At 40.0% G+C, this 24,297-nt stretch overlaps 1 protein-coding gene across 1 annotated transcript in view; it reads right to left on the minus strand.

Annotated features, from left to right (window-relative positions):
• igsf3 (immunoglobulin superfamily, member 3) overlaps nucleotides 1–24,297 on the minus strand; it is a 72,455-nt gene that overhangs the window by 41,041 nt on the left and 7,117 nt on the right. Inside the window, exon 2 of the mRNA XM_067517195.1 lies at nucleotides 10,519–10,899. Coding sequence (XP_067373296.1) covers nucleotides 10,519–10,899 — 381 coding nt within the window. The remainder of the gene's footprint in view (nucleotides 1–10,518; nucleotides 10,900–24,297) is intronic.

Genomic DNA, 24,297 nt, shown 5'->3' on the forward strand with positions numbered 1-24,297 from the left:
TATCATAATCAGGCAGACTCACTCTCTCTCTCTCTGTCTCTCACCCACCTAAACAACAAAACACACACAGTCAAGCCTGAGGGGACAGCTGCTCTTTGACACACAGAGTACTAGAAGTTACTGAGGTACTCCCCTCTGCTCTCCCTACCATTTCCTTCAGAGCTGTGTCTCTGCCACAGTGGGTCATTGAATTACACACAGGGAAACATACGGTAAGTTAGAAACCAAACTTACTGGCAGTAGGTAACTTTTACAAGAGTGTGCTGAGTCAAACTGCTTCTATCATAGCATTTAAGCTGTATTATTACGTTGTGTTTTTTTTTTTATGCAGTTGTACCCATTATATTAAATATAACTTAAAAAACCAAATTGCTTTATTTTTACAGTATCATTATTTTCCTATAACTTTTCTGGGTATTTTCTGAAAAACTTTGGATGAACATTTACTGAGGGCAGGAAAGGGCCTAAAGAGAGACGCAACATTTATTTTCAACAACAAATGTAATAAATCTCACAACTAACTGACGTATGCAACACAGGAAGTTGACCCTTAACACATGTGAAAAATGACATATGAAATCAGCAAGAAAAAAAACAGAAATGCCAACTGGTAATTAATTAATAAATATTGATGTTGTGAACAGTTGGGAATTTAGTGAAGTGTAGATTTTACAATTTAACATGCAAGTAGGGCTGGGCGACCTGGCCAAAAAATTAAATCTTAGTATTTGTAGTGCATGATTCATAATTTTAATCAATCTTCTGTCTATGTGAACTCAAAACATGATTCAAAATGTGCTTCATTATGAAAGCTATACACTGTTCTGTAGTAACTGGGGCAATGTGCAGTATCAGCCAAAGAAAATCATCAGGCTGTTATCCTTTTACATATTGTAAACTTTATGAAGAGTAATGCTAGAAGAAGCTGTGCAACAAAAACAAAAAAGTAGACTGTTGTGGCTGCTAGTGGCCAACAAATTCATGTATTACGATATATGATGTTTACTACAAGTTTGTGTTTACAACTCACTGGGCTTCTCCCAGGTGTCCAACAAATTATTGCTGCTTTAATTGTTCAAACTGTACTTTTCCTTAAATTCCTGAAAAAAGGTCTGATTAAATTGATGGCCACATACAGCCCTTTAAGTTTGACTGGTTTGCTTTATCGGATGTGCAGGTGTCCACGTATTGACGCTGGACAAGTAGTGGATAGACAAAAGGAGAAAGTGGGGAAAGAAGAGAAAAATGGTCAGCAAGTAAAAGAAGAAGTGGGCTTTGTTATTGTAGCAGCATAATAGTGACGTGGAGTTAAAAGGCTGAATATTGTGATAAGAGATTGATCCATGGTGACAAAGCAGCTTCAAAATATGAAAGGCTGTTTACACGATGGCAGAAGACGAAGATTTAACTCCAACTAAAACACACACGAGGACATACATGCACACACAATTACACAATATAACACTAGCTCAGAGTGAGACCCAGCCAGGACATTATCCTGAGTGAGTGTGTTGGAAAGATGGAGAGTAAGCGGGAGATTAAGAGGCAAGGTGTGAGAGGAGGGGTAGTCTAAAGAGAGGTGGGAGTATGAAAGACAAATCTTCCTAAGAGCGTTTGAGAAGGGCTGTGTGCAAAGCTATCGTTGACGGAAATCCTTTAAAGCATCAAAGATTTACTCATCATGCCTAAACACAGGAAATATTCCTTCCAACCGTCCCTCCACCCCATTTAGTATCACACTGTCTCTTTCTTTCCCTGCGCTTCTCATCTTCACCAGCTTCAGACCCACGTTTCCATCGTTTTATCATTCACACACTTTCGGTAGCATTTTTCGCCTTAGAGTTTGTCTGCTCATGTATCCAAATAACACGAATTACAGCAAATACTCTGTGCTCAAGAGGAGAGAAATACATACAGATATCACCCCTGTGTGTGTGTGTGTGTGTTGTTCTCTCCATTGCTGCTGTCCTGGAGGTTGTTAGCACATGTGCAGGGTTTTGCTCTGTCTGCCAACATCAGCACAAACACACAGCCCACAGTCATTACCACTTCTTCACACACACACACACACACGCACCTTCCCGTCCACCTAAAGGCACACATGAATGAACACAGGAGCACAAACACACCATTTGCAATCACTTGAATTCACCTTCCCACTTGCACACTATAAACAGCATTTATCAAGTATATTGTAATTCTAATATTACTGGAGGTGCAAGTATTAAAACTAATAAGCTTTATCCCTGTGCTGCACTTAGTGTCTCTCTGCCTCATTTTTTTCCTCTCTACACCTCTTACAGGAGCTGCTACCATCTCTCTCTTCATCCCTCCCTCCATCCATCGCTCCAGCCCCAGATGGTAAAGCACTGTGACCAATTAAAGACTTCCCTGAGGATGGAACCAGTTATAGCCCTAGCCATCTGACCATTTCTGTCTATGTGTGTGTGCACGGAAACCTTACAAAACATTTTCATTAATCTACAAAGCCTTGCTTTTCGGCCAGCTCCACATGCCTTCTACCTTTAAAAAGGTACATTGGCAAACAAGTCCAGGAATACACCCAATCTAAAGCTTTTATTTATTTATTTTTATTTTGTTATGTGCATAAACTCATAACGGAAAGTTCTAGTATCACGTCAATAAACCACAGTGCAAGGAAGGGGTTGAGTGGAGAGCAACTAAGGGAGATGGGCAGTGCTCACTTACCAGGCACCCATCCAGCATGGCAGCAGATGAGGGAGCAACTGTCTTTCTGAGCTGCCAACACAGAGGGGAATTAGGCATATGCCATCCCCACCCCACCTCTCTCATACACGCAAACACCCACATACACTCACACTCATGTCCCTACCCACATCCCATGATGGCCAACCTGGCATGGGGGCATGCATGACTGCTGTCTACACAGCAGACATGCATGTCGACACCTCAGTCAACTAAGAGGGAGGGACTCTTCGAGCCTCAGTGTGTGTGTGCACGCACATGTGTTTGCTGTACACAGTCAAAAATCTAAAGCTTTTTAGATATTTTCTAAAAGTGTGTGCATTATTAGATTATGCACTACCGATTTGAGATAGCAGTGTGTCCCTGAGACAGAGCTTGAGGGTCATCATCAGCTTGCCTGCCTTGGTTCTGCTTCACTAAAATGAGTTTAGCCTCCCAGGCTTCTCTCCACTTTTACTTTCCAGTTTTACACCAGCACTCAACAACAGCCTGGGGCTGGCTCTACAGCCCACACTCAAATATATAAGACATTTTAACTAAACCTCAGTTTCCCATTGCAAATAATGAGACTGTGATTAGCATGTTAATGCAGTGGGTGCAATGCTAATCTTTACACTGGTATCCGTATTCTTACTGACAGGCCCACGCCAAAACAGAGGTGAGTAGTAACTTCCTCAAGAGTAACTCCAAACTAATTCTTGCTAGCAGGAATAGAATTACTGACTTTAACAAATGAACTCTGGGATAAAAGGTACGTTACCTCTGTTGACCCTCTGCACACACCCATGGTCACAGCTTGTTAGCGCAGCGCTGATTCGCAAAATGTGAGGATATTATTATGCTTCAATTTGCATAAAACTCGTGCAAATGAAAAGTATTGGATTAGCTTCAAAGTAAAAACAGATGCAAAATGTATTTTTTATGACATGATATTTTATGACTATAAGCTGAAAGAAGTTGAGCCTCCTTTCCTGGCTATTATGTAACAATCAGCTACAAACACGGGCAATTGAAGTACAGCTTATGTGATTTTCACCATTGCATGCTGCATAGCACAAACGGCTACGCTACAGCCGACTACTGGTTGGTATGTTTTCCTGGGTGCAGTTACTTCAACAATCGTTTTTTCTAAATGTATCATATTATAAACAATCCTTATGCAGACACTGAAACCAGCAACAACCACAATTGTTGTTTAATGTCTGTAATACATTCTCTTCATCTGTGCTGTAGACCTCAATTTTTGTTCAAACATTAATAAAAACAAAACAAAACAAATAAATCTGACAAATTGCTTCACTGGGAGACAGGTTTCTCCATTGCCCCAATGCCAAATGCTCTGATTTGCTATGACTCCTCACAGTGGTCTGAAGTGACCCAGTCGGCCGTGCATGTACGAGTTCTCCCTGTGGAATCCTGGTAATTAATCTCTGTGGTAAAAATTTCTCCACTACACATTTTTTTATGAACATATGACCCATAGTAGCTGGGAACAGATGGACACTAAACATAAATACAAGTCTTTGTTGGTTTTATTCTGTATGGGGATTGCTGAAAATACAATACATTTAGACAATGACCAAAGTTACTGTATCTGTCAGCGAGTCGTTCTATAGAAGATTAAATATCTTGCTACATAGAATGGGTGCCAATCTGTGCATGTATTCTGCCTGTGCCTCTACTTTTGTTGAGATCAAAATGGGTTATCAGACGTTGATCTTGAGCCAGTAAACACCTCCTGGCCCTGTGTTCAGATAAGGCTTTAAAGTAGCTGCCAAGATCAAACAATGCTGCAGCAGCCCGAGTGTCCTGGACACATGGAGGCTATTATACTGCAAGTTCCACTCTTAACGAACACATTTTAATGACATCAACAGAAACACTCGTTAGCACATCCATTCACATCCATATTCATGCTGAATTCATATTCAGACTGTGGCTGTTAATCTCAAGGAGAAGAGGCAGCAGGCCCCTGAGGGTTAGCGCTTAGCTAAGCTAATCAAATCAACTAGAGGAACAGTGCTGCATCTTTAGCCTATTATATAAACATTTAAAAACATATACACAACACACACACACTAACGCATACACAAAAATGTGTATTTGTTAATATTTTAAATCCTTTCTCATTAGCCTAGCTCAGTAGTGTGGGTGATGAACTAAATGGAGAGCATCTCTGACATAATTTACATTTTTCTAAGGGTAACAGCCAAAATTTGCAAAGCAGTGCATGCTTGAAAGTGTGTCTGTAGGCTACATGAGAATTTAGATTAATGTTTAATTGCAACAACTTCTTAATTGGCCTGCCATGCTCCTAAAGGTGGAACAAGGGTCTGGGCTACTGGGACACTGTCTTGCATCACTTTGAGGTCTTCAATGTAAAGACCTATAGTGTATAAGGTTTTGCATTGTACATATACTTTTAAGGCAAAAATACAACAAACGACACATTGTTGGGAGAACTGTTGAGCAGGTTAAATCCTATAACAAGCAAAATGGGAAAATTTGCTTGCAAAATTAAAGCATTTGGCTCCTCAGTTCACAAAAAACTTGTTAGATGAAGATGGGATGCAGCACAGTAGGAACTAAGACCTCGTCCCAACTTTGAGATGTGTTACTTCAAAATTTGAAAAGCAACTATAAAACACAAAAATAAAACTTTGACATGTTGAGTGTTTACAAACAAAAATGAGTTTAAAATGATTTGCGATTCAATGTGTTCTCCTTTCGTATACATTTTACAGAGCGTGGTAACTTTTCTAGAAAGCTCGGCTGACAAGACTAGAGACTACGAGGCGTTAAGCAGCACTTCTTTACTCACACGTTCTATTCTGCAGTTGTATTGTCACCACAATGATGCACTGGGTTGTTAAAGCCCTCTTCAGTGATGTTCAGTGGAAAGCATGTGTTCCGATGGGAGCACTACAGCACCGTCCCTCTCAGACTCAATTATGAGTGCGACATCTGTCCTGACTGACAGCTCGCTACAGTGTGTGACTGTGATTGTGTGTGTATGCATGTGTCTCTGTATGGTGGGTCCAAGTGGCAGTAATGTTATTGAGCACAAAACACAGTCTGCTAAAGTAGATAGACAAGGAAGTAGAAGTACAAGGAAATGGCAAACAAGACATGGTGATAAAATCTCATTCCATTTGGAGTCCTGCCTGGTCTGCAGCTTAAAGGCAGCATGTGCATATACACACACACACACACACACACACACACACACACACACACAGTGGAGAAGAGAATGTAACTGTAAATGAAACTGAGAGGTTATACTAAGGCTAGAGAAATGGGGAGCGGAAAAGATGGAAGTGTCACTGCAAAGAGAGCTGAGGAAGATAAGATTCTCCAGTAACACTCAGGCCTCTGCTCCCAATCAATACAAGAGACACAGAAATACAACTTCCCTTGTCTATTCATCTACACTTTCTCCCCCTTATTCACCTTTACTTACTACATCTGGTTTTGTCAACACAATGCTTCACCCATGTTTTTTTTTTTTAGGAGAAGAGAGTCTTTTTTTTTCCACTTCTGTTTTATTCAATCAATGGGTCCCTCCACTGTCTTCGGCTGTGTGCTTCATTCACTCTCATGTCTTTCTTTTGTGATGAACTTTAACAAACAGTTGTATTGACAAAACCATAAGACAAGCTAAGGCGGAAACTAAACTGAATTGAATCTGGAGCTCTGGATTGATGGAGGGAGCAGGAGTCAGATGAGGAGAGAGCATAGAAAACAGTGAAATGGGAGGAGAGTCTACTGTAAAGGATAGAATGTGAGATGACATCTCTCTTTTTCGGTCTCTCATTAAGTGAAGTAAAGGAAAGCAACATACAAAAGAAAGGCAGGGGAGAGACATCAATCAGACGTGACACACACAATGCTGAGCTCAGCAGTAGTGTTATTCAGGCACTCTTACTCTGTATGTATGTTCAGCAGTGCACAGGAACTCCTAAGAAAAATCAGAAGCTCTGTTATTTGGCCACTTCACAAACACCCAAGCCTGAAGGTTGCTTGTGCACAAAAGTACACACAACAAGATAACTGTATTTCGACCTTAGGTGAGCAGTGTTCCACTGATTACTAGCTTAGATAGGGTCATGGTTCGAGCAGGTCTCTCTCTCAAAAAAAATAAAAAAATGTAGGCCACAAATAAAATTTAAATATAAGATGCGACTCAAAAAATGTAACTGCTGCAGGTAGGGCTGAAGATTGAGTTTTTTCTTCCCTAATTGAAATTCTGAGATGTCCTCTACTGCCTTTTCCTTCTTTCTTTCTCAATCTGCTCAATCTGTGCTGGCTAATTGCGTTTAGAACTTGGTTAGTCACCGCATTAACCTTAGGAGTCACATCAGGCTGAGACTATTTAAAACATATCCCTAGCACCAGTTGTATTGTGGGTAATGCCTCAGGGATGTGTAACCAATCACATTGGACTAGAGAGGAAGAGCTCATCACTTATTGGTCCTACACTCAATTCAGCATCGCCCCACATCCCATTTTAAGATGTGCAGCTTCTGTCCCCATTCTTTTCTTTTCCAATTTACTTATTTCTGCCTTTTTTCGTTCTGTTCGTCTCACTTTCTACAAGAATCCCCTCACTGCCAAACTTAATTTTTTCCTGTGACACATATCTGAAAATTGACATTTTCTTCTTTTCTCTTGTCTAGTGATGGTAAATAAAAAAAGGAATGAAAATGCTTCTGTTTGAAAATGTATCAAGGTTTTGGTTCCCCAGCTTTATTACTACATTACTACAGGACTGGGAATGTATGACTACTGCCAAATGCGGAGGCTAAAACATTTATTTCTGCCAGAATAGTGACTCCTATGGTGCTTTCTATGGCAGTGAGGGTATATTGGAGCTTCATAAGTAAGTGCAGTGTGATACTTTTCTCCACGAGGGCTTGTTGTTCTGCTAGCTGTTGGACTCACTCACATGCAGGCTGGTGCGTAGGATGAGGACAGCCATGATGGCCATGTCAGGCTGTTGTCCTTTTCTTCTGCAATCTGATGTGTAGGAGGAAGTCAAACACACACGTGTGCAAAGAAACACACAAAAACACACACTCAAGTGCAACAGATTTTGCTGAGTCAATATCCAAGATCAGAGAATGGAGGTGTGCACAGAGAAACTGCAGGTAGGCTTTGACCTCAGAGAGCTTCACAACACCCAACTTTAGAACTCCAACACCCTACAAGCAGTAACATGCGTGCACTGTCCACAGCAACCAATGTGCACATAATTGCATGAGCTGCACACCAGCAGACGGGCTACAATTACCAATACCTCCAGATTTTCTGGGAGCTTTTTGTGATTGTTGCAGCAGCTTTAAAAAAAGTATTATGATGTTTGAATTGCAAGGTTGTACAAAGTTCACAGGGAATTGGTTGAATTAATTGTTGCAATCACTGAGATACTGGATGCAGAAAAAAAACAAATAAACAATATCACTATAAAAAATAAATAAATCATGGCTTGGAAAAAATAGAAATAAAAATAAATAAATAACTGGATCAGGTTTATTTATTGACCACTGGGAACACAAGGGGGCTGCTGCAGGTAACAGTTGTTAAATGCTGTGAATGTTATATTTTTGATTGCTATGATCAAAAACCTAAAACAATATGAAGTTTCCTAATAGTACATCTAGCAAATATGGATGAGATTTCACACACACAGATAGTCATGGAGTTCTCAAGTATGTGGGTTAATATTGCAATGACAGTTGCTCTGATTGAACTGTACTGTCCACTGAGCTAACCTACCTTCTGATTCATTCAGGGAGGAAAATATCATAAAAATGACCAAATCCCACCTTTCTCTGTATTAAAGTACAAAGCGATGCTTTTTCTGCATCTCTGTAACTCCAGAATTTAGTGGACATGTTCCAGAATTGTGCTGTGATGCCCAATTATTCTTTTCACATGTGTAACATTAACACACTGCCTAAGGCAGTGAAAGGGGCATTTTATCTGTTCACCTACTACATTTTCATTTGATTAATTTGATACAACGCTGTCAAAAAAATACATCTCCAGCACACAAAGAGAACCAGAGATCATTTTACCACGCAGTCAACAGATGCACAGCCGAGGTGTCCGATTCTACAGTATGTGACTAACAATACAGCACATGAAAACACAGCGTCATAGTATCACAGTGTCCAAGTGCAAAGCTGAAAGTGTTCTCCTCGGGCATCAGGTATTAGGTTCCATATTAAAACCCTCCTCAGCTCTATATAGAAAAAGGTGGCAGTGAGTGAAACACATCCCTGTAAGTAAGCCCTAATGCTGCACTTTGGGCGCAGATTACCGTTAGGCCCACCACCCCTACAATTAACCCAACCACCTCATCACCAGACTGCACACTGATAGAGACATGGAGTGTAGTCCTTTTCTCTCTGCCCTTCTTTATCACATCCTTGTTCCCATTTCTCCTCTGTGAAACTCTCCAGCTTGTGATTGTCCTTTAGCATCACCCATGAAACACATATCCTTAAACACAGCATCTGCAAATGGCGGGGGAGAGTGCAAATCAGAGAGAGACACATGACAGTATAAAAGAGAAAATTCAGGAAGAGAAGAGACAGGGGTAGGACAAGGAATTGTTTGCCCACAGCTGTCCACAGAGGCGTGCAGCTGCTGGGGAATCACAGAGGGAGGGCGGAGAAAAGACAAGAGACCCTGCTGTGTAACCATGACCTCTGAAACTGGGTTAAGAGGTTACAGGCACATAAAGAGGCTCAGATAGAAAAGTCCCTCAACAGCACCACTCACATACTCCATCTTTCTGTCACATGCAGATCTATAAATACTGTGTCCTATCAGCAGTCCTGATTTACTGTGCCCAGCGCCTCTGCCTTGCCCCAAATTCAGATCATACTGCTCATACTTAAAATAAAACTGCTGTGGTCCCAATAATAACACACTTTCAGTGAAAAACAGAGCCTATTGATCTATTAACTCAAGCAAAGACCAACTACACCTGACATGATGTGGACCAAAAAGGAAGTATAGAAATATTGATATTTCTGTGTTACATTTACACTTTGACCCTGAAAAGTGTTTGTGTTTATGCAAGTAGATAGTAGTTTCAGATTTAGCCAATAGAGCTTGGTTTTCCCCACCCAAAACAGGTGAGACCTTGTGTGACTACTTCTAAAGGAAGCATAGACCATAGAGTTTTTTGGTTTGAGACCTGGTTATATAATTTCCATTTGTTATTGGCCAAGCTGTCACTGACCTCATAAGAAAAATAAATAAATAAATAAAAATATGCTGGTTTTACTCGAAATTACAAACTACTAACAACAAGATAAAATCTAGTTCTGATACCCTGCTAATTTCAGTGCTGTCATTCTAACTCAATGCTTATAAACCTGGAAACTATTCCAGAATAGGATTGCTGGATATATTATTGAGAATGGCTCTTATAATTGAGCGACCATGTGCATTGCATATGACTTATTACTTACTAAGGCAGCAGAATATATACAGCACACAGTTCGTGGGAAAGTGAGGATGAATAAAGTTTCGTACTGGGCCCACTTTAGCAGGTTAATTTAGCATTAAAAGCAATGCAATATAAAAAAGAAGTATTTAGTTGGAGAGGTAATAAGCCGGTGATCATCTATTCATACTGTTTACTGGTTGATTGTTTTTGGTGGCTGTATAATTGGTAAAGCCTGGATGATGAATTCATCTATAGTTAAAGCTTAAATGAGACATATAGCGTGTACATTGACAGCTCTTTTATGTGTGTGCATGTCTATCGAGACTCACCTGTCAGGTTGGTGCGTGCGCTGTAGGAACCCAAGTATTGCCCATCTGTGTTCGGTGTGTAACACTCAAACAGACCCTGGTCCTTGGCCTGAACTTTGGTGATGTGAAGCACAGCTGAGTCACGACTCAGCCTCTCAACATATATCTCTCTACTGTTCACTCTCTGGGCATAGAAGGAGTAAGCATAGTTTTGCTGAGCTGTGCTCACAATGCGGATCTCCCGGTCTGGTGCTGATGCCAGGTACATGGACCACTCAAAATCTTGCTGTACCCCCTCTTTGTAGCCTGTCACGTTGCACCATATCGTCACATGGGAGCCCTCGGTCCGTACCAGCGGTCCACTCTGCACCATTACCAGTCTCTGAGCCACGGCAACACCAGCTATTGATTTAGGTGAGAAGAGACAGATGAAGAGAAAAAAAAGAGACAGAGAGGGGATGGGGTGAAGGCAGGGAGAACGGAAAGGGAGAACTCAGGTTACAAAACTGCAGTTTAAATATTTAGCAGTGGCAGAGTTTATGCACCTCACATCTCCCAGGAAATGCAAAAACAGCGTGACATGTGCAGCTAAGCATTCTGGAGAGCGATTACTGAGGTTAAGGTGCACATGCACACACACACGCAAGCGCACACACACACACACACACACAGGTTATGAACAACACTGACCACTTGAAACATTTGCAGTAACTCTTTTATCATCCAATCACGCGCTCCTGCTATTACACAGACTCATATTAACCCTTCACTGCAAGGACAGAACTGCAGTTGTACCACACTGAAATGAAAGGCAGCCATCTGGGAGTTAGGAGCAAGATCAGTGTGAGCTAGTAAAGTCAGAAGGCCAGGTTAAAAAGCTGTACCAAGTACAGGTGTTTTTGGATGTGCAGACTACTATTTGAAAATAAATCAATAATTCAACCAGGCTGATATGGACTTTCTATCTGCTTTGGGTCAGTATATCGGTATTCTATATATTGTAGCATTTATTTAAAGGGCGACTTCACCGATTTTCAACTTGCTTTCTATAGCTCTAGTTTAGGGTGTGAATGTACATTAATCCTTTTAAATGTCCCTCTGACTTTCTTATATTAAAATATTCCTCTGCTACTAGCTGAAGCTTTTCATCATTAGGAGTTCATATCAAAAACAGTGAAGGACAGTGACATTTAGAAAACATGTTGCCAGTGCATTCAATAGCTCAACAGTCCATTTAGATTTTTTTAGGTTATCACACACAGTAGTACAGTAGGTTGATTATAATTCTTAAAAGAATCATAACTGAAAATGTTTTTGTATATGTACAAACGAAAGTCATTAGCCAATGTACCATTGCCAACAGCCTTTATATTCTCAGTGTGTCTTCTATTGTGTGAACTGTGTGAATTCCGTTTTTGCAATTATATGCACAAATGGATGTGCATTGTTTAAAATGACATGAATGAAATGCCAAACTGCTAAGACATATTAATTTATCAAATGCTGTAAGGTCCTAGGAAAGAGTTTTGCTCCTTGTAATCCTTATTAACAAATGTTCATAATTTTATGGAAGTCTGGTTGTACAAATATGATTTTCTTTATCTTTTAATAAATTGTATTTCACTACTAAAAATTAAAATTAAAAAGGATAAGCTGGAAGTGGAATAAACTATAAACCAAGTTCTGAGTATTGTAGAGAGCTGACTGTACTGTAGGTGTTAAATAATGTGATGACTAATTATTACCACTCTGTATGTTACTCTGCCTATATTTAGGCACCTGACATATGTGAAGCTTGCCTTAACCCTTAGCTTGACACACCCACACACACACACACCCACCCACACACACACACACACACGCACACAGCTGCAATCTCCAGTTGCTTGTGGACACAGGAAGCATACTTGTCGCTCTGTCTGAATTTAGGGGGTATGTGTAAGTGCTTTGTTGTCTCTGGCCCCAGTGAGAGGGATGTTTGTAGTTGTTCTCTGAATAGTGAATGATCTGTGTGTGTGTGTGTGTGTGTGTGTGTGTGTGTGTGTGTGTGTGTGTGTGTGTGTGTGTGTGTGTGTGTGTGTGTGTCTAAGAGGCTGTGTCTGTGGGCACAATGCTTGGCTTTAATAATTCACCAGAACAGCTTTTTAACTTCAACATCCTCTTTCCTCTCATAGTAACTTTCTCTTACATTCCACTAAACCTTAAACTTTCATTCATTGTTATCGGTGAACCCATTAGTGCCCATGTATGTGTGCCCATGCATGAACATGTATGAATCTGTGTGTCTGTTTCCTTGCAGAGATGGCAAAATGGAGGGAAAAAAAAGAGAAGAACATCTTTTTTGTATGTTTATGAGAGTGTGCACCCTGTCTGTTGTGTGGACAGACGGGAACGTCTTTTTTCTTCCTTGAGTTTGGAGTTGTGCATTGCTTGCTTTGGAAGACATATCCCACCGATGAGCTGATAAATTCTTTACAAATCCCTGATACTGACTCCCTCGCTTGAATGGTCTCTAAATTCAGTCACAGTGGCATAGCAAAGTAAAAACTGATTAAAGTAATCATTCTTTATTCCTTTATTTTGCCCTAAAGAGCTGCCACAGGACTAATCAAGATGTAAATTGTTAAATTACCTCTTGAATGCCTCCACTTTGAAAAAGACACATGTAACCAATAGCCTTTATTTGTGAAAACGGTAAATTTTAAAGATTTTAAAAACAATGTAAAGTATGGTTAGCTCACTGAAAGATCACTAAACCTTACTAGGTATGTCCCTATAGGAGCACTTAACATGGCTTTAAATGATAAACTAATGTGACTAATAACCCAAATGTATTTTTTAATAATTGTGTTCTTGTTAATATTATTTCCCACATGCACACTGCTTACATTTTTCATGGTGTCCTACTAAATAATACAGTGCATCTCTGGTGCTTCCTGTACACAAATATAACCAACTCGATTGAACATGCTAGTTTGTTTGTACATGAAAATGGAGTTGAATAGATAAACCACTTTAGAAACAAAATACATGTTTCACTTTAAAAACAAAGAATTGTGACAGCATGCATATCACCCCTTAGATTTGTTAGTAAATATTAGGTTTGTCGTTTTATATATACCTTATACAACCCCAATTCCAAAAAAGTTGGGAAGATGGGAAAATGTAAATTAAACAACCCATATTTTATTCACAATAGAGATATTTTACCATTTCATGGAAAATATAAGCGCATTTTGAATTTGATTGCAGCAACACATGACAAGAAGTTGGAAAAGGGGCAACAGAATGCTGGGAAAGTAGTCGCTGCCAATCAAAAACAAATGGAGCAGCATTTGACATTAATTAGGTTAACTGGCAACAGGTCAGCAACATGACTGGGTACAAAAGGAACTTTTCAGAGAGGCAGAGCCTCTCGAATGTACAGTATATATCATGAAAAGATTCAGAGAATCAGGAGGAATCTCTATGTTCAAGAGATCTTGGGGCCCCCAGGTGGCACTGCATTAAAAAACATCCCTGCATGGGCTCAGGAACATTTCCAGGAATCATTGTTTGTGAACACAGTTCAATGTGTAATCCACAAATGTAAGTTAAAAAGGTGTATCATGCAAAGAAAAAGTCATATGTGAACACAGATGCAGAAACGCTGCAGTGTTCTCTTGGCATTTAAAATGGTCTGAGGCAAAACGGAAAACTGTTCTACGATCAGATGCATCAAAACTTTTAGTTGTTTTTGGAAACCATGGACACAGTGTCCTGCAGAATAAAGAGGAGAAAGACCATTCAGCTTGTTATTAGCAGACAGTTCAAAAGCCTGCATCTCTGATTGTGTGGGGGTGCATTAGTGACTATGGCATGGGCAGCTTACACATCTGGAAATGCTTCATAAATGCTGAAAAGTACATGAAGGTTTTAGAGCAACATATGGCTTCATAGAAGAAGAGTCCAGGTGCTGAACAGGCCTGCCTGCAGTTCAGACCTTTCACCAACAGAAAATATTTGGCTCGTTATGAAACGAAAAAATCTGGCAACAAAGTCCCAGGACTGTTTAGCTGCTAGAATCCTGCATCAGACCAGAATGGGACAACATTCATCCTCTAAACTCTAGCAACTGGTCTCCTCACTTCCTAGACATTTACAGAGGAGAGGATGCTACACAATGTTAAACATCGCCCTGTTCCAACTTTTTTGACATGTGTTGCTGCCATCAAATTCAAAATGAGCTAATATTTTTCATGAAAATGATAAAACGTCTAAGTTTAATCATCTGATGTTGTTTATGTTTTATTATGAGTAAAATGTTTTAATGAGATTTGCAAATCATTGTATTCTGTTTATATTTACATTTTACACAGATGATGTATCTTCCCAACGTTTTTTGTAATTGTAGATCTGATAAAGGTCTGTGAAACTAAAAAAGGGACAATGGCCAATTTAACTGTTACCTAGTATTAAATTAGCTGCTCTATTAATGTATGTTGTTGGGTTTGTACTTGTAAAAACTGATCAGGCCATAGAAACTGTCCACATATTCACAGTACTGTATCATACTGATAGTAAATAAATAATTGGCACTGGGTATGGTATTGGATCTTCTTATTAAGTTTATTTCTAATAATTACAAGCTTTGAACTCGCTCTGTGTGCGTGTCAGCATGTTTGTATTGGTAACTGGAAATTAAAGTCAGTTAATTTAGGGGATGGTAAGTTTCATACTATTTGGACTTTCCTTAGCTGTAAAGATATGGAAAGGTCAGATGAACAAGATTAAAATATACCCAAAATATAATTAAAATTGCCCCAAAATAACATCAGCTCATTTGATGTGTGTAGAGGATGTTACCAAACCTTATGCTGGTCATCAAAAAGAAGCCACTTTACATGTCATCATGCATTTGTAAAATTTGTCTAATTTGAGTGGAGCACAACAGGAGAGCTAGAGGCCACGTTAGGATAAACATGTGGCCAGTGACATTTTAAAAAGTCAGTTAACATCAGGAATGCTCCCACAGTGACCAAACAGTCTGGACTGACAGAAAATCAGTTTTAGTGATACTGAAACAGGTTGAGCATGTTAGGGGATGCATTGGGTAAGAGAAACAGTCATCTATACTGACTCAGACCATAGTTCCCCATTTTTTCTTCACTGTGATGTCAGTGTGCTAATCTGGCGGCATCCAGTCTACCCACATCCAGCTCTGATCAGCTCTGAGCTGTACCACTGCATCACAGCTTCTCATGTTGCAGCTACTCATCTAGAACTGCTGGAAACATATTACTCATGCACCAAAAAAAAAAAAAACACTACTCCTCATACTGTGTTGGAGCTTTCCTCTGCTTGCCTGTCTCCTGTCATCTGCCTGAAACAAGCTGCCTTACTCCTTACTTCTGATTACTCATTTTCCTTCCTCCATGTTTCACCCACCATCAATCCTTCTCTTCGTCCTTTCGTCTGTACTCTCTATCTCTCCCTTTCTCTCCCTTTCTCTCTCTCTCTCTCTCTCTCTCTGTATATCCTGTCTGTTCTCTGTGCCTTGCGGTTCTCTGCATCTTTTCAGGCAGGATTTAAGCAGCTCTGTGAAACTTCAAAGTGCCCATCACTCTGCAGGGTGTTTGGAAAGGCTGACAATGACATACCAAACCCTGCAGACCATCAACTGATCACTCTATCCCACCGCCCTTCCACAATAATCCTGCACCCGCAACCTTCCCCACTTCTTCACCTCTGGCTGCGCTGTCTCGATCGCTGAGTGCCCATATTTGCTCAACAAGGCCTCGGATTTTTCTATTATTAACACTCATCTCCATCTTCGCATACCACAGATGCCTCTCTTCCTGCTGCCCTAGCTCTCTCCGGCTTCCCTCTCCTCTGTGTCATCTCTCATCTTCACTGCCAGCTTCTTCCCACACAGTTTGTTGACTGGACACAGAAAGCATGCATCCCGTGTTAGATGATGGTGAATGGCCAGGAAGAAGCTCTCCAGCTGACCTTTCTGCTGGTCAGTTGGAGCATACCGAGCAATAAGAGCAGATGACTACACACACACACACACACACACACAAAGCTGCAAAGAGGATTATGCTAAGTGGAATAGGGGTTAAACGCTAATCCAATCATTTGTGGCCAGTGTCTTATTCTCACTGGAAAACAGCAGCAAGGCCACTAGCAAGTCTACTACTCTCATCATCACTTTTATATGACACATGATAATTATACACCTGGAAAGGTGTATAATAATAACACTGCAGGGTGTAAGCAACATAGGGGATGTTCACAGCAGTGCAGAGATGTGCTAATGTGGATTTTCAAGCTGTCCATCACTTCTTGTGTTGTTTTAATTTTTGATTATATAAAAACATTTAACCAGTCACACTTACTTCAATTATGTTTCAATACCTGAAGTATTAGTACTACCAAAGATAGGTCTGTATAAGTACTAACACTATTGCCAATTGGATGAATACAAAACCAATTCTTCTTTCGCTGTCACCTTCCACTGATAGAATGAACCCAATTCTTAGTGTCTGCTGTTATGTGCCTTTACACACTGACCGTGTAAACTGACCGTGTAAACCGTAAACCGAATTTAGATTGGTTTTACAATCATGTGATTAGTAATTAGAAATGATCCGTAAAAAAATAAATCCCCTGCTTGACATCGGTTGGTGGTGACAAACGTTCAGATATCACCAATTCTTGTTGCTGCTCATCCCTTCATGATAGTCCGTTCAATTTTAAAACGCATTTAAATCCAGTTCTTTTTCTTTCTTATAAGTGGTGCAGCATTAAAAAAAAAAAAAAAAAATTATTTCTATTTTTCTTTCTGTGTGGGTACAGATGAAGTGGTGTGGGTACTATATGCTTTTCCATAGACATATCAAGATGTAGTAGTAGAATGATTGGAGGATTCTTTGGTAATTCAGGACACTGAAAATCTGAGGAAATCATACACATGCAGTTCCAATAAAGTAGATTTGTTGAGTTTTCCTGCAGTAACCTCTTAATTAATGTTTTTCTGAACTTTAGCTTCCTACTTATTTAATCATTCATATTTAATAATAAACCTCGGCTCTTCAGGGTTCTTTTTAATAATAATAATTGGTACCTGTATCACTATTGTTGATTCTGGCTGTGATATTGGTCAGCTTGAGACCAAACTTTGTGGTTGTGCAAACTTCTAATTTTGTGAATTAACAGGAACATTTCAACTAAAAACTTTTCTTCACAAACTTTCGGGGTTGGTTAAAGAGAAGGGGAACTGAAGTAACTTCTGTCGGGAAAAGATGAATTAATTATGAACACGGTTGCTTTAAAAAAAAAATGGACCAAGTCAATGTCCTATCTCCCCAAGGGAGGTTCAGACTCATCCCACAGATCTGAAATCTTGTGAAGATTTTCAGACACCAAGGTAGCGAGGAAGGGAGAAAAGGATTACATGGTGAAATGAGAGGTGGAAAAAAAAAAGAAGAAACAGGAGGAAGCTAAAGAGAAAATGACAGCTGCCTCCACGGTGCTGAACACCACATAAATGAAGGGAACTAAATGAGCATACTGTATGTGCTGCTGACGTACAGTATATGTGCTCCATGTATGGCTGTGACACAGGCAATTAGAATCTGTAGAGAGATGAAAAACAGAGTATTTTCCTATCATTTCTGAGCGGGGGCTAACCATTCTATAAAATCACAACGTCTTTCTCCCTCTAGGGCCCTGAAAGCGTTTGACCTTGTTAACATCATTACCAGAGAGAAGAGTGACATAGAGATTCCAAGATGAGGGGAAACTAGAGAGAAAAAGATGAAAGCAGAAGAAAAAGAAGAGCTGTTTTCATGTATGGAAAACTTTGGCATTTAGAAAGGACATGGCCATGACAAAAATCACACCTTTTTCAGGAAACTGTAAACCAGTGTGTGCTTCTTTCTAATCACAGCCTGTAAAATTATAATTACCTCATGTTTTATTTCATCTCATCTTCGACATCTAAATTTGACATTGGTAAATTTCTGACTCTGCTGATGCTGCAGTGATGCAGTAGTGTAAAAACTCACATTGTCATCGAGCAGGAAACTGAGAATTTGGTTTCACGCTTGTTGTACATAGTCCTAGGTAAAAATGCAAACCGTTTTATGGATTAATGAGCATTCTCACTCTTCCTTCCCCATAGTTTATTCAGAATCTCAGCTTTGACGGGCTGCAGCAGCACCAACAATTACAATTCAGGCCTCATCCTCTTGCTCTTTTTCCATTCCTTGTCTTTCCCATGGTTATAATCATCTGCATCAAAATGTAGAAATCAGTGTACAGGGCCTGTTATTAACAATCTTTGACACTTTAGGTACAAAAACCTTCACCACTACCTGATTTCTTGAAAGTTTTAAAGACAGATAAGGGAGTATGCATATTTCATGAGTCCTGAAGAGAAAACTAAATGATTTTAAGTGTCAAGCATTTGACTTGCTGGAAGCCTGTCAGAGGGAAACAGGTGTGACACTGTGCCTTTGTGGACATTTGTGTGTTTGACACATACAGCAAGAAAGAAGAGTTGGGTTTGTGAAGTCCATTAGAGGGCCAGTTAGACAGGCCAGCAGGCCACTTTAACAGCTGACAAACAGTTACAACAACTGGCCATTACACCCACGCAGCTCTGTTCAGAACAGGAGCAAGAGAAAACACAAGCCTTCAGAGTAGGAAGGTGAAATGAATATACTGTGTGTCACTATAATCATCTTTGTAGGACTCACGTAAAGGGAAGCAACTGATATTAGTGGTACAGATGCCAGAATTACAAGTGGGGGTGGAAGCCAGCAGAGTAGTGTGTCGTGAACGCCCTAGAAAACACTATAAAAAGCTACTTACATTTGAATCCTCACTGATAGAGAGTTTACTGATATGTAATACTGATACTGACAAGTACTAAACTAGTTTGCTTCCAGTGTTGATGGAGTCACTTTCGCTGAATAGAACAAAAAGAAAATTAAAAAACACAGATTTGGGATGAGATCCTAGATGAAGACGTGAGGACAACGTGGACTGTAGAGTCTACACAGGAATATGATAAAACAAATAGAACTTCAGATAATGTTCTAATTGCTATAAATAAAGCCCTCGTTGTGCCGATGTCAGTCACAAATAATAAACATTTCAAAATAATCTTGAGAGACATGCGAATGACTGCTAATTACTAGATCATAAGACTTTGGCACAGCAGAGCTTGCATTCGGCTTTACTTTTGTTTTCATCAATTATCTTGAAAGAGCTCTAAACCCCAGACATTTTCAACCTCCGCCTACCTGTGGGGCTAACGTGGGATCGGGCGGAGTATCTTTTTAAGAGTACTAATACAAGTACCCAAAGGCAGGATCAGGTCTAATGCCCGATTCTGGTATCAGTATCGGGACATCCCCTAATGAAGAGTGATGTGCTTTTGCACATTTACAGCATGATTTGGAATGAAGTTGTTGTGCGTCTTGTCCAACATGAACATGTTCCTCCACAAACATGCGCATGATAAGGACTTGGGGAGTAACAGGGAGACCTGCTGGTCTGCTATTAGCTGATCACAAAATAATGTGTCACCAAAACACCACTCTTTGTCCCCTAACCCACGAAAACACCTAGGGCCTTTCACACAGTGAAACCACCCCGCCTCTGAAACTACCTCTCGAAACAGCTTAAAGGTGGGTTAACAATTACCCCCACCCGGTATGATAACATCTAGAGAACAGTAAAGTAAAAGACGCCAAAAGAATCAAATATAAAAAAATCTGAGTCAAACAGACAAAGGTGTAGTGCTACATATATATACACATGAAGGTATACAGTGTTGCACATTTTGCAGACTTCAAGTAACCATGTTCAAGTCTTTTATGTGCATTAATCTGAGATGGTTACTGCATAAAAGGAGACTTTTGTTCTCAGACTTTAGTCAGTGACTCCCCACAGGCAACATAAGTACCCTGTTAAATCTGTACCAAGCCTGGGGAGAAGCGCTGCCTGAAAGACAAACTCTGGGAACAAATGACTTGCTTGATGATGGCTCCATAACCCCTGAGTGCCACAACCCACACAACTACAAATGGTCTGACAAAGATTACACCAATGACAGGAGATGGAGGGATAAGCAGGAGACAATCAGATGAACATAAAGTCAGATAACAAGGTTATATTGCAGCACCACAGAAAGAGCATGCTAATCAGTGGGTGAAGTGATGTTGAAGGTTGCACAAATGCATTATAAAAATACTAATGTGATGTTTCAAGTATTAGCATAAGGTATTTTAAAATATCAAAAATAAAAACGCTTTACAAATGACTGAAAGGTTGATGAAAGGGCAAAAACAACAAGGTCAAAAAAGAACAATTACAAAAAAAACTTTGTTTCTATAATTCACACCAAAATTGTATCTAAAAACAAGTTGTGGTGTTACAAAGTGTTATGTGTTGGACCATTTCTTGGCTGAGTAGTAGCTTTCTGAAGTCCCGCTGTTTGTCTGGATCCCTCATGATGACAGCATGACTTCAGGAAGTTACAACTTGCAGTCAAAAAATATATTTGTTACCACTGAACAGAACTGATTCCACCTGTTTTCAGTCTTTGCTAAGCTAACTGGCTGTAGCCCTTTATTTAGATGGAGAAAAAACAATTTAGTAATCTTAAAATATGTAACGTAAATTTCCAAGGTAAATAAAGTCTCAGCAGTCCAGTCCTTCTCAAATTTTTAGACACATTTTTTTGCCATTCCAAGTCTCAAAACTATGGACTCCTGCTTACACCTGGCCATCCTTTCCTTTATAGCCCCCCTGGGCGATAACAGTCATGGCCCCACCTGTGCTGTTGCTCATAACAGCTGGTGAGACCAGCATGAAAGCAATGGTGGTGATGGTGGGAAGGTGATTCAAGGCTAATTTATACTTCTGAGTCGTGCGTTACTGTACATTACCCAATATGTGTCTTTGGCCACTATAGTGTAAGTGCAACTACACAGGGCTATGCATGCTTACCAGAAATGTTAATTTTCTATGTTGGCTGATTCATATTTTCATTTTTTCGTTTTCCATGTGCCTGTAGTACTTGTCGATAGTGTCAACAACGCAGAGCAGATCATAATCTATCCTTCTCTGCTGAACAGCTGCCCCTTCATCCTCCCTCCTACACTCTCAGCTGCTTCGCCTTCCTGCTGGACAACGATGGAAAGCAGCTTTTGAGTTTCATTGAGTGATTATTTCAAACAGATAATCATCACACAATGATTCCTCTTATCTTTTTAAATAAGGTTTTGATAAAACATTTTCAATCAAAATCCTCAGGGATACCAGTCAAATAGTTTTTTCCTCCTCGTCATCTTGCTAAACCACTTGTTCTTAAATCCTATGCGGTGCTGTATTACTCCCCCAACATGAAGATGGGAATGTAAATATGATTACTTTGGTGCTTTATTAAAGAATGATTACGTGACTCTGCTACTTAACTTTGCAGCAATGCAGCAACAGTCAACAGGGAGCGCTTGAGCAGAGTTATAACTCAGTTACTACACCGCTGTCACATATGGCAAAGCTACGGCAACACCTTGATGTATAAATGTAATAAAGGCCTAAAAATTACAGTCAGGCAACAATATCTACAACTCTCCTGCCTATGTCCAAGAGGTCACCATCAAAAATTTAGTGTTTCAGCTCAGGTTCCTGTACAGCATAACTTCTAGAATCACCGGTCGAGCAATGCCAGAATTAAAAAATAATTATACACAACCGAACACAAACACTGTATACCACTTATTTTAACCATAAATGCTTGAGTATTATGCTGTATTATACTGTAAAGAAACAAAAATTTAACTCAACCCAGTAGTTACAATGCAAGCAATCAACCAACAGAAAGTACTCTATAGGAAGTAATTTCACTTTCCATCACAAATGCCACTCTCAACTTGCTTTTAAACTCTGCTACATAAAAGGAGCAATTTTCAGACCTGCACTACACAACTCTGTGCTCCCTAACAGCATCTTGACATATCAAATATAATATATGATGGTTGGTTGCATATTGCAAAGAGCAAATCATCAACTGTGATCGATAGTTACTAGTTACTTAAAGTGTTTGGGTTAGTGGTAATAATGAAAATTATATTTTCCTAGAAAAAAACAGCCTCTTTCCATTGTACTGCTTATTTCTGAAGAGCAGAAAGGTTGACAAGTTTTCAAACTATTTTTATGTCAGTCCATGCCTGCACACACATACACATACACACACACAAACACGCACGCACACACCTACAGTAAATTAAGTGCCTCCATCTATATCTCCATCAGCAAATCCATTAACTCTGTATGGGCACCTGCTACCCCACTAACCTCATCTCCAAACCAATGTGATTACACCATCCCCCACCAAACACTTCCATCCCCCACTCTGTCTGAGTGACAAAGGACTGTGGTTTTAAATCTAACCCAAACAAAACTTTCACACAGACGCATTTAAAGGCAAAAAAAAGAAAAGAAAAGAAAAAAAAACTTCAACCGATTATAACCTGTCATGAGCAACATTTACAGCAGAGTCGACTGTACACAGTAAAAGAAAGCGAGGCTATAAAAAACACTCCACTATCTTCGGTCATTATCCATCCTTTGCTTGTGCACAATTAAGCCTGACAGCTGTATCTACTTTATGTACAGTGGTTAGTTTTTGTATGACTGTCAGCTTGCTATCAGTTCCCACGTTTGTGCATGAAACTGCAGATTGGAAGGGAAACTAATTAACTATTAATTAGTCTACTTCTGACAGACTTTTTCTGCCATTGTCAGTAATTTTGCCTTTCAGGCAATAAAAGACATGCACTTGTAAATCCATGCATTTATGCATAAGCAATTAAACACACAAACATGCACATGCATCACTTTGGTTTTTGGTGTGAGTCAGAAAATAAGCACAATAAATGAACAGAATACCAAAGTGAGTGAAGTGCTCTTCATCATTTCATAAGAGAATTTGTTTTTTTAAAGGGGACATTTTTTTCATGCATGTATACATTTATTCATGGGTGCTCACACATCTTTGAACATGCACACCACCACTGAATATGCATCAGCGGTGCGCAGGTGGGGAGCAGTCGCCATAGTTACGGCACCTGGTGTGTCAGCGTGGGATCTGCTCGGGTGGAGGATCAAGCATGCAGCAGTGGAGTGAAGCTGCGTTGAAGGACAGCAGCTTAGAGTGCCGTGGGTGCTTGGGTGCTTTTGTGTGTGAGTATACACACATCATTATGAAGTTTTTACCACATTTTAGAACATTTCAAATACCCCTCCCACCTTCAGAGGGCTGTTTAAACAATAAGACTTAGAGTTTAGGTTAGAATAATGTTTAGGTTAAGCTTAGGGAATGCATTATGTCAATAAGGAACTTCACAACTATAGACAAATGCACATGTGACTTGTAAAAGTGGATTCCTCTTGCAAGCAGATCATCATTGCTCTCAACATAGAACAGCAGGAAGGGGGAGGAGCAGGCCAAATCCCAAGGGGGGATTGGAGGGGGCTGGGTCGGTCTTTTAAGTGGTCAACAAAAGCACTCAAACAGTCCAAGGTAGATGTGGCTGTTAAATGCAGCCCTTCCTCGGACACTGTGAAACCAGATGAAACTCTCTGGCTTGTCTCACTTGAGGGCAGTTTGTAATTACTGCTCTTTGAAGAGGAGATGGGCTGGGCACCGTATTCGTTAGAAAAGCATGGGGGAGGAAGGTCAGGGGCTACTGACTAAAAGGAGGAGGAGGCAGAGATCTATGCATCTATGTAAATCAGCTC

This window comes from Channa argus, chromosome 9, assembly GCF_033026475.1.
Source record: "Channa argus isolate prfri chromosome 9, Channa argus male v1.0, whole genome shotgun sequence".
Lineage (NCBI taxonomy): Eukaryota > Metazoa > Chordata > Actinopteri > Anabantiformes > Channidae > Channa > Channa argus.